Source organism: Muscardinus avellanarius (genome assembly GCF_963383645.1).
Source record: "Muscardinus avellanarius genome assembly, chromosome: 3".
Classification (NCBI taxonomy): domain Eukaryota; kingdom Metazoa; phylum Chordata; class Mammalia; order Rodentia; family Gliridae; genus Muscardinus; species Muscardinus avellanarius.
The window spans coordinates 161893234-161905045 of NC_137788.1; the positions used below are offsets into that span (position 1 = coordinate 161893234).

Sequence of the window (11812 nt, forward strand, 5' to 3'; positions counted from 1 at the left end):
CTCCGCTGGGTATCGTGTCAAAGACAAGGAGGGATCCTTGTACCCTACGGAGCAGGGCCACGCCAGGGCCTGGCTCTGGCCATTTTTTCCCCCCTTGTGGCGTTGGGGATTGAACCCAGGGATGTTTTACCTCTGAGCTATACCTCCAGCCCAATTTTTTATATAGAGTCTCAATAAGTTGTAGAGGGCCTCACTAACAAGCTGAGGCTGGCTGCAAACCCGGACCCTCCTGTCTCAGCCTCCCAAGCACTGGGATTATAAGTGTGTGCCACCATGCCCGGCTCGAGCCATCTTTTTATGAACTTTTTTTTTTTTTTTTTGGTGTGTGTGTGTGTGTGGTATTAGGGATTGAATTTAGGGGCATTCTACCTCCAAACAGCACCCCCCCCCCCCCAGCCCTTAGTATTTTGTATTTGGAAACAGGGTCTCACTAAATTGCTAAGGCAGGCTTTGAACCTGTGAACCTCCTGTCTCAGCCTCCCACGTACTGGGATTACAGGCATGTGCCACCATACCCTACTAAATATTTTTAATAAAAATATGTATTTATGTATCGTTTTATATGTGGGTACTGGGGATTAAACCCAGGAGCATTCTATTTCTGAACTATACTCCCAGCCCTATGTTATTTATTTATTTATTTTTTGAAACAAGGTCTCACTAAATTGCTGAGGGCTTCAGTAAGTTGCTGAGGCTGGCCTTGAACCTATATGATCCTCCTGTCTCAGCCTCCCAAGCACTGGGATTACAGGCAGGTATCACCATGCCCAGCCAAAAATATTTTTTGTTTATTAAATTGATGTACTGGAAATGAGCCGAATGTTTGATACTAGACTTTCTCCTCAAGGGGAAATTTATGAAAGGGCAAGCACAGGCCCTTTCAGGAAGGTTATATCTGAAGTTTCCAGAAGGATGGCACCAAAAATGAGTGAAATTAGAATTTACAGGCATAACTTGGGTTGCCCAGGATGTCAGGAACCATCCTGCCCGTGTTCCTGACTGAGCAGCGTACACACAGGGACGGGCAACTGACTGCAAGTCCATCCCGCCTTCTTCCTGGCCTGTGGGGAACCCAGGGTCCTGGTACAAGGCTTTCGATAAGTTTACAGGACTTGGCTTCAGCCCAGGGCCCGGCTGAATCTCGTTCTTGCCTCTGTCCTTTTGAATCATGGAGACAGGTTCCAGGGATGAGGGGCTACAGCCGGGAGGGGGACAGAACAGAGAGGAGCGCAGAGCGGAGGACACGGGCCGCGCCCTAAGCTGATAGCCTCAGTCCCTGGCCCAGGTGCATGTGTGGGTACAGGGAGAGGACCCCGCCAGCCGGCCCTAGGGGAGCCGCCCCGCCTTCACTGGCTCTGATGTGGGCGCCAGGTGCCACCAGCCAGGGGAGCTTTGCCTGTGTGCACACAGACTCAAAGCCGCTTCTCGTGTGTGTGTGTGTGTGTGTGTGTGTGTGTGTGTGTGTGTGGTACTGGGAGTGGAACTCAGGGGCTTTTCTACCTTCAGGCTATATTCCCAGACCTATTTTGTACTTTATTTGGAAACAGGGTCTCACTAAGTTGCTGAGAGCCTCACTCAGTAGCTGAGGCTGGCCTCGAACCCTTGCGATCCTCCTGTCTCAGCCTCCCAAGTGCGGGGATTACAAGCGTGCGCCACCATGCCAACCTACAAAGCTGATTCTCTTATTGCCATGATATCAAATATGCCGTAGGTCACGGTGCATTTTTGGAAAAACAGACAGAACTGACTTTTCCTCCCGTGTGCGATGCCGTCCTAGGGATCCACGGGGAAGGATCCACCTTCAGCACGCTGTGCGGCCTCCTCCTGTGGGACATAATCTTCATGGATGGGGTACCGGACGTCTTCAGGAATGCCTACCAGGTGAGCTGCCGCGGACGCTCCTGCGCCCCCGTGCGCCGACATCGGTGGTCTCCAGAGGCCTGCTCCTCCCTAGGCTCCAGGTGACCCGTGGGTCATCCTGCTAATTCCACTGCCAGAATGCCTTCTCTTTTTAGTTAGTAGAATTTAAATTGTAAGTGTGTTGAATTTTAAATTTAAAGTCTGGTTTACCTTCCACATTACATTGCATTTCATTAATTTGTGTGTGTGGTGCTAGAGACGGAACCCAGGAGCACTGTCCCTCTGAGCTATTCCTCCAGCCCTCTTTGATTTCTTACTTGTAAAGTGAGTCACAAGGTTGCTGAGGGCCTCGCTAAGAAGCTGAGGCTGGCTGCGAACTTGCGATCCTCCTGTCTCAGCCTCCCAAGTACTAGGTTTGCAGCTGCGCAGCACCATGCTGGACTGGACTGGACGGTGCATTTTAGATGTTTAGTGTGAAGTACCTTCAGCTGTAAGCTTTGTTGAGTCCCTGTCATAGCCCAGGCACCACACCAAGGGTCGTCGCACACACTCACGTGTGCAAGCAAAGAGCGCGACTGAAGTCACCTGGAAGCTCCTTCTGAAAACTGTCACTCTAAAACACCAGTGGGGTGTAGCTCGGAGGTAGAATGCCCCTGTGTTCCATCCCCAGTGCTGCGAATGAAGAATGAATGAATGAATGAATGAATGAATGAATGACTAGCTAAAACCAGTGTCATACATTGCTTTAACATCAGGTCACATTACGTCAGGTATCTTATACATCTCTGTGTGTGTGTTGCCTCTGAGCTACGTCTCCAGTTCATTTGTTTATTTACCTCCCTGTGGTGGGAGTGGGACTCGGGGCCATTCTACCTCTGAGCTACATCCCTAGCCCTATTTTATTTTTATTTTGAAATGGTCTCACTACGTGGCAGAGGGCCTCCCTAAGTGGCTGAGGCTGGCCTTGAACCTATAGTCCTCCTGTCTAGATTATCCACCACGCTGGGCTAATCTTTACATATCTTTTGAGAATAAGCACATTTCAGCCAACTGGCCGCTTTCTAAGCAGCGCAGGAAGCAGGTGTTCCCCGAGGGTCCTGCCCACTCGGGCGCGCTGTGACTCAGCTTTCCTATGTCACAGGCGTCCCCGCTGGACCTGTGCACGGACAGCTTCTTCCAGAGCAGGGCGCCGGCGCTGGAGGAGCGGCTGCGGCTGATCCACTGCGCCCCTGCAGAGCGCCTGCGAGCTTGGCTGGCGGCTGCGTGGCGGGCGCAGGAGGGCAGAGTGGCGGCCCTCGTCAGCTGGGATCGCTTCCAGTCCCTTCAGCAAGCTCAGGTGACGGCTCAGCTCCCGGTGAGGTCGGGTCAGAGAGTGAGGCCCCTGGCGCTGGGTGTCTTTGCAACTGCATCAGAATACACACACGAGAGAGAGAGAGAGAGAGAGAGAGAGAGAGAGAGAGAGAGAGAGAGAGAGAGAGAGGGAGGGAGGGAGGGAGGGAGGGAGGGAGGGAGGGAGGAGAGAAGAGAGAGTGAGTGAGTATGTGTGTGTGTGTGTGTGTGTGTGTGTGTGTGTGTGTGTGTAAGGGAGAGAGAAACAGAAAGAGAGAGAGAGAAAGAGAGAGAAAGAGAAAAGGAGAGCGCTCCTTAGCTTGACCTGCGGCCTCAGCATGGAGGCCGCCTCCTCTGGACCCATAACTATCAACCTCTGCGGGTCATGGCTGTGACACTTCTCAGTCCTGACTCTAAGTCCCACCTCTTCAGATGTCCCCAGAATGTCCACCTGGGCAGATCCCTGGTCCATGATGAAGGAGAACTGCCCTCCCAGTGTGGACTGCAGTGGACACTCTCCAGGGGCCATAGCCCCCTCTAAGCAGGACGCCACCGTGGCGCACCTGGACCTGTGTCTGCTGATACGCGGGTCTTGCTCTGTCTCAGGGCCGCTGACGCCTGTTTCGGGGTCTGTCCCAGGGAAGCGGCTAACTCCCCGTGTGCTCTGTGTTCAGGATCTCGTCTCCTGCCTGGGGGGCCCCGTCCTCAGCGGGGTGTGCCGGCGCCTGGCTGCTGACTTCCGGCACTGCCGAGGGGGCCTCCCGGACCTGGTGGTGTGGGACTCCCAGTGTCGCCGCTGTAAGGTCAGTGGAGCCAGAATTGGGAGTGGAGTTTGTAATTTGATTTGGGATGTCTGAGCGTGGGCCTCTGAGTCCATTTCCCCCGGGCTCCCTGGGTGCCTGCATGCACCAGCAGGCCCAGACCCATGATGCCGCACGCTGCCGCTTCAGGATTGGATCCAGGCTGCTGAGGATAGTGGAGTGACAAGGCCAGGCATTCGGACTTTTAGACCTGACACTGGTGACGGGTATTAAAGTTCACGTGAAAAGCTTCTCCGGTGTGGCCATGGCTTGCGGGAGCCATTGGTGTTCCTCAGGTTACGCTGGCTCTGTTCTCCAGAGCGCCATCGGTTTGACACCTGGCGTTACCAGCTGTGCTAGCCAGTCATGGTTTGAAAGTACCCCAAGACTCTACTAAGGAGCCAAAGAGCTTCCCAATCAGCCATTCCTTTGGGAGAAATTCTTGCCTATTAAGACTATAAAACTCCAGACCCAAATCCTGAGTAGTGATAAAACTTTAATCCTTCAACCCTGGCTGCTTCTTCTGCCTGAACTTGTAAATATAAAACATTGTCTTTAGTGGACGGCATGTTGAAATGTTTCTACTTTTCCGCTTTGCCAGCTCTGTCCACTTCAGCACACCCTCAGCCCACATGGACCAATCCTTCCACCCCGGTTGCTTTTCTGGTACTCAGGAAGCAGGATGCAACCCCCCGCAACTCCAAGAACAGAGCCGCCCAGCATCCCAAAGTCCACCCACCGCTTCTTGGTTCACAATTAGGGCTAGTGAGTGGGAATTCGGAAAAAAGGTTCCATTCCAGGACTCGGTTAGTCTCCCTCCTGGTGCCCAGAAATGCACACACCCCTGAAGCCTTTCTGAAGTTTCTGCAGCTCCTCTGTTGGGGCCTTGCTGGTTCCTCTTGCAGAGACCTCGCTGTGCCTCTGACAGGCATGCCCAAAGGTGGGGCCTGTGCAAGGGTCTGCTTTATCTTTTTGTGGTACTGGGGGGATGGAAGCCAGGGGCATTCTACCTCCAAGCTACACCCCATCCCTGTTCGTTATTCTTTATTTTGAAACAACGTCTCACTGAGTTCAAAGGGCCTCACTAAATAGCTGAGGCCTTTCTGTGAACCTTGAACCAAGATCCTCCTGTCTTAGCCTTCCAAATGATGGGATTAAAAGCATGTGCCATCACGCCAGGAAAGGGCCTGGTTTTAAATCTTTTTTTTTTTTTTTGGTGGTGGTTGTGCTGCAGTCCAAACACAGGCTCCCAAATGCTAAGCAAATTCTCTACCACTTAGTTTTTGAATCTGGAACCTACCTTGCATTTCTCAGATAAAGATCACTTGGTTCTAATTTATTATCCTTTTTATAGAGTGCTAGATTTTATCTTGTAAAATGTTAAGGAGTTTTGTACATATGTTTATGTAGAATATGAATCTGTAACTTTCTTATATTTTTATTGGGTTTGGGTTTCAGAGTAATATAGTACTGGCCCTCGTGGAATAGGATGGAAAGTATCCTTTCCAAGTTTTTAAAATAGTTTGTGTAGAATTAATGCTAGCCCATAAATCTGGCAGAATTCGCTGGTGAAGCCTTGAGGACCATATTTTATGACTTGAATCCTTTTAAATTTATGGAGACTTGAATGAAATCCAAAATATTGCTCACCTCGGTGAATAGTCTGCTTGCAAACTTAAAAAAATGTTTGTTTGGCTTTTGTTGGGGCGGTATTTACAAATGTCAGGTGAAGCTGGCTTACAGTGTTGTCCAAGCGAGTCCCATGTCCTTTCTGCGTCTTATTTATTGTTCTGTAACCTGTGGAGAGAAGGCCATTGACTCCTCTGGCCGAAACTGGCTTCGTGGATTTCTTCCACATTTCTTTCAGTATTTGCTTTGTGCACGTTGACTCTCTGTTATAAGATGCAGAAATTATTTTGAGGATTAGTAAGTGGACCTTTTATCACTATGAAAGTCCTTTACTCCTGTCAGCGTTTTTTGCTCTGAAATCAGCTTTGTCATTTATTGCTACTCCAGCTTCCCTCCCTCCCTCCCTCCCTCCCTCTTTCTTTCCCTGGGTGTTAACCTCAGGGGCCTTCTACCTCTGTCTTATACCCTCAACACTATTTTGCTTTTTATTTTGACCCAGGATCTCCCTATGTTCTGTGATCCTCCTGTCTTAGTTTCTTGAGTACAGGGATTACAGGCCTGTGCCATCACACCCAGCTTTAAAAATGTTTTCTATACTTCGTCTAGGATTGCTTTTATTGCTGTGTCTTCTAGTTCAGCAATATGCTATGAACAGAGCTAATGTGGTTTCTGTCTTCATGGAACTGATCCGTAATAAGCAGATGCGTCGTGTGGTGAATTGCTGGAAATCCTTAGAGACCCTCCTTAGAGGACTGCAGGTTCAAGGCCAGCCATGGAGCTTAAGGAGACCCTCTTTCAAATTTTTTTTTGCTTTTGATAGTTATGCATTATAGTTTTATTTTAAATTTTTATTGGTGCATTATATTCAAACATCATATTGGGGTAAAGGACTTGTGTGTACATACATGTACACATCGCTGATTTAACCCCTACCCAATTCCTACCCCATTCCCTCCCCGTCCCTCCTTCCCTTGCTTGGCTTAGTGATTGACTTCGATATGTTTAAGTACCTTGTGTGTTTTAGAGAGTTTCCTCTTCCCCCCTCCTTTCTCCTCCTTTAGGTTGTCTTGTTTGCTCCTCTATAGGATTTCCTCTTTCAAGAGTTCCTCCTATGACCCATTTCTCCTTAGCTCTCACATATTAGGGAAAGCATCTGCTTTCCTATTTTTTGTGACTGACTAATCTCACTTAGCATAATGTCCTCCAGTTCCATCCATTTCCCTGAAAATGATGTAACTGAGTTTTTTTTTTTTTTTTGATGGCTGAGTAAAATTCCATTGTGTGCATATCCCACAGTTTTGTAACCCATTCATCTGTTGATGGACATCAAAATTAAAAAAAAAAAAAGGAAGGAAGGAAGGAAATAGTGTGAAGAACAGGGAGGAAGGTCCTCAGCATGAAGGCCTTTGGGTAGGGAGATTCCTGTGGAAGGCCTTTGGAATGATTGGCAGGGGTTGGAGCCTAGTTCTGCAGGTCTTGATAAAGAGTTTAGATTTAATTGCAAATGTAACCAAGTACTTTGAGGGTCTCAAGTAGGAGAGTAGTAATCCAGTGTATATTTTAAGCACTATTTCATTAGCTATACTAAGAATCAATTTACTAATTCTCTGTAAAAAAAAAAAAACTGTCTGGGGCCGGGCGTGGTGGCACACGCTTGTAATCCCTGCACTTGGGAGGTGGAGACAGGAGGATCGCACAGGTTCAAAGTCAGCTGTGCTGGCTTAAGAGACCCTGTTTCCAAATAAAAAAGTATAAAAATAGGTCTGGGAGTGTAGCCCGGAGGAAGAAGGGCTTCCAGGAACCCCAGTACCACCAAAAACAAAAACAAAAAACTGTCTGGTAGCTACAGATTAGAAAAAGTTCTTAAGAAATAGCTACATATGTTTGTTTTATATATACATGTACAGTGGTGAAGTACAATAAACCCTTTAAATAGATGTCGGTGGCCGGGCCTGTTGGCGCACGCTTGTCATCCCAGTACTTGGGAGGCTGAGACGGGAGGATCGCAGGTTCCTCGCCAGCCTCAGCTACTTAGTGAGGCCCTCCGCAACTTAGTGAGACCCTGTATCAAAACAAAGAATAAAAAATAGGGCTGGGGGTGTACCTCAGAGGTAGAATGCCCCTGAGGTCAAACCCCAGTTCTAAAATAAATAAATAAATAAATAAAATAAACAGCTGTCAGTGAAAATGGCTGTACCTTATTGAGCTGACTGATAACCTTTCTTTAAATGTACCTTCCAGCTGGTGGAAGTGAAGGGCCCCAATGACCGCCTTTCCCACAAGCAGATGGTCTGGCTGGCTGAGCTGCAGCAGCTGGGGGCTGAAGTGGAAGTCTGTCACGTGGTGGCGGTTGGATCCAGGAGCAAAGGCCTCAGCTAAGAGCCATGGACTTGGGAATACTGGTCACACGCTGCATTTCACAAGTGTAAAATACTATTACATTGTATTTAATTTTGTATTTAATTGTATTTAATTTTGCTCTTGTTATAGCCTGAGAGTTTAATGACTCATCTTTCTGCAGTCTCTATGGGAGAACTTGGTATCTACTTGAATACACTAATTGACCCCACATTGTGTGTAGTGTTTTTTTTTGTTTTGTTTTCTTTTGTTTTTGCAGTACTGGGGATTGAACTCAGGGGCATTCTGTCTTCAAGCTACAGCCCCCCCCCCCCCCCCCGCCAGCCTTAATTTTTATTCTTTGGCAGGGGGTGAGTTGCCGAGGGCCTTACTCAGTAGCTGAAGCTGGTCACGAATCTGTGATCCTCATGTCAAAACCTCCCAAGTACTAGGATTATAGGTGTGGGCCACCATGCCCAGTTGGTAATGAACTTAAAAGGTCAAAACGTAAAGCTGAGTATAGTCTCACATGCCTATAATCCCAATACATGGCAGGCTGAGACTGGAGGATTGCACTTCGAGGCCAGTCTGAGTTTAAAGGTCAAACGATAGTGGCCATTTTAGTTGCTTGTGTGCCTCTATGCCATAAGTTAGACTTTCAAAAAAGCTGGGGAAAAAACCCAAAACGAAAACCCAATGAGCAAATGATGAATAGCTTTCATCTCTTGATCTTTCATAATGTGGCATAAGTAATGTTTCTAATAAGTATTTTGGAAATGGAGATTCTTCAGTTCATATTTTTCTATTGTATTTGACACATTTAGTTATTAAATGGATAACTGTGATTATCCAAGGACAGAAACATAACTTCCAATCTATTTAGGGATTAAAAATCCAAATTCTCATTAAGTTGTCTAACCTCTTTGGCGGCTGTGGTTGTTTGCTGTTAGCAGCTGGGGCCCGGCCAGCATGTTCCAGGGCAGCTGCACCTTCTTTTCTCCTCAGGAAGACCCCTGACAGTTAGATCAGGAGCCATTTTCTGAACTGACAGTGTAATTAAAACAGGTGCTTACCGCACGGCCGGGTCTCAGGCCAGGGAAGGGGCACGCAAGGGTGTTCATCCAAGAGCCAGACCAAGGACCAGGGGACCGGAGCCCCGGCCTCCCGTGGACTACCCGAGGCCTTCCTGGGGGAAGCGGAACTCCCCTGCGTTGCACTGATGGAGTGGGAGGACACAGGGCCTGGTCTGTGGGCGCCAACGAGGCTGGACTACAGCCTTGTTTCAGATGCTGAGCAACAGGGGCGAGGATGGGCGATCGCCGGCGTGGGGGTGCTGTGTCTTCAAGCACTACCCCGTAGTAGGCGATTTCACACAGACAACTACAAGTCATTTGTGGAAATTTTATTTAGCGGTCAAAATTCCCTTCACATTCATTCTGTTGGACAGCAAGATCTCACATCTTCTGCCGGCCCTACTTCAACTGAGTCCACAGTTTTAGGCACAAAGTCAGGTTGTAACTACTGAGGTTACTGCTACGGCAAGCAGATTTGGTTGAAGTTGTGTTGAACGGTTTTCACCCTCTGTTAGTACAAATTAAAGTCCTCTCTTTAAATAGTTAGATACTTCTGGTTTTCCATCATAAAACAACACTAAGACACTATGTTTCAAGGCCGGCACCGTTTCAAGGCCGGCACCGGGCTCGGCTCGCGCTGTCTGGCCGGGCGTGGACCCGCCCTGGGGAGCAGGCGAGCTCGGCCACAAGGCTCGGCCGCCAGTGTCGCTCTTGCTCCGTGAGCCGCGAGCAGCTGCCCCGCGGCCCGGACGACGTCACAGTTGTTTCTCTTGTCATGCACAGTGACCTGTGGCACAACAGTCATGACAGAACAAGTATGCAGCAACCAAGACATCTGACTGCATCCGATTATGATGCAAAGATGCACACTGTGGTGTATTAATAGTACCTGATCTTTTTCAAACTTGTCTATTAACAAAAACCAAGTTTCTAAGGGAGTTGAAATAAATGTGAGGGAAGAAAATCATACAGAAATGGACGATCAATCCAAAACCTTTACAACAGTAAAGAAGCAGCTTGACGAGAAATGGAGAATTATTACACTTTGAATGGTAGGAGATGCGGTGGTGTTTTCAGGGGGTTGGGGCATATTTCTAACCAAGGACTATAAAATCTTTAATGACAAGGATGCTGTTTTTATAAACTGAGAATAACTCTTCTTTTTAAGGCAACAAGTTGGCTTTAAAAACATTAGGTTAATCCACAAGGTGAATTATCCTAAGAGATTTATAGGAACTTCTGTCCTGTTCAATATAGAGATGTTATTTTTATAAGGCAAAAAAATAGAAATAGCTATTTAATACATATAAAAGTTAAAACACTATTTTGGAAAAACTTTGTTGTAGGAAAGGAAATAAGCTAACTAGACACTTTAAAAAATTTCAGAATCTTAAGATGACAGTTTAAGAAATGTTAACAGTCAAATTAGAAAATGTCCATCTTTTAAGCAGGAGAGAAGGCACCACAGGCTGCCACGGGTGTGAGAGTGTGTGAGTGTGTGTGTGTGTGTGTGTGTGTGTGTGCGCGCGCGCGCGTGCGCGCATGTGGAGAGAAGGCACCACAGGCCACCATCAGCGTCCAACCGGGGGAGCTTGGGTGGGGACTGTGCGTGGCCAGCCAGGTTCTGTTGCAGTCTGGAGACAGGCATCTGAGTCCAGGGTACACTTTCTGTGCTTCTCAGCCTCTTGTAATATTGCTGTCAAAAGCTAGAGCGGGATGTGGCCCCAGGGAGCACTTCTCTAGTTATTAAAATTGGCAGTATTTTGAGAAGGACTTCTGGGCAGGTGCCCTATTTGTGAGCGCAGTAGTTATTTCCAGGGGGAAGAGCCAGCCAGCAAGTTGCCCAGACTGGAAACGCCAACAGGGACGCCCATCATGGCCTGGCAAGCCCTGTGGCCTGTGAGGCAGCAGCACTGCCTCACGATCAGCACCGCGGGCCGCTCTATCCCTCCTGGGGGCTTCCGGAGGGACAGGAATGAGGCTTCGGGGACCCCGGGCCATCGTATGAGGCTGAGCACGAGAAACCCATTCTGACGTGCAGTGGGATTTCAACACCCTAACTCCAGAAAGTGGAATAATATTTTCCTCTGTTATTCATTTCTTAATGTCAAAGGCACGTCTTAGTTTAATTATCCGCAATTAATGCTTGAAAGTTACAGTGCGTATCATTTTTCGGTTAGTCTTGTGGGATTAAAAGCAAACTCCTGACTGCAGAACACAGCGATCTAGGTCCCGAACAAGGGGCCTGAAATACTCAGCCCGGAACAAGGGGCCTGAAATACTCAGCCCGGAACACGGAGCCCTCGCTGGTCAGTTCAGAAAGTGCCGGCAAACCCAGGAATACCTACTATCATCTGCTGGGGGTTACCCGATGACCCTGGAAATCTACTAAATACCAACTTCCTAACTTTCCTGACAGTTAGGTCTTTGGATTGCTAATCTGAGTATCAGGTAACGGTCAGTAGGTGTTGCAAACAATGGGTGCAGACAGAGTAAATGAAACCGAGAAAACCTGATTAGTTTGATCAGTTATAAGAATGTGGGATGTCTGTCTGCAAACCACTTAAAATGGGCCAGAAATGTAAAGACAGAGGACATAAAAACCAAAACTTACATTTCTCTTAAAATAACTATGGGGAATGATTCAACATATCTTTAAATATTAGTGCAAACTTCAACTATTATTTTTACACATAAAATTATCAGTTTAAATGCCTCCGTTAGCAATTTCAATCCAGAGGGGAAAACTTTTGGCTTCCCTCAAAATGTTCCAGAGTCTCCATT

The 11812-nt window shown here is 47.8% G+C and overlaps 1 protein-coding gene across 1 annotated transcript in view; it reads left to right on the forward strand.

Annotated features, from left to right (window-relative positions):
- Positions 1-7997, forward strand: part of FAN1 (FANCD2 and FANCI associated nuclease 1) — a gene marked incomplete at both ends in the record, with an annotated part of 33104 nt that extends 25107 nt beyond the window's left edge. The window contains 4 exons of the mRNA XM_080691708.1: positions 1778-1881; positions 3002-3196; positions 3864-3992; positions 7860-7997. Of these exons, the coding sequence (XP_080547834.1) occupies positions 1778-1881; positions 3002-3196; positions 3864-3992; positions 7860-7997 (566 nt within the window). The remainder of the gene's footprint in view (positions 1-1777; positions 1882-3001; positions 3197-3863; positions 3993-7859) is intronic.
- Positions 7998-11812: the final 3815 nt, after the last annotated feature.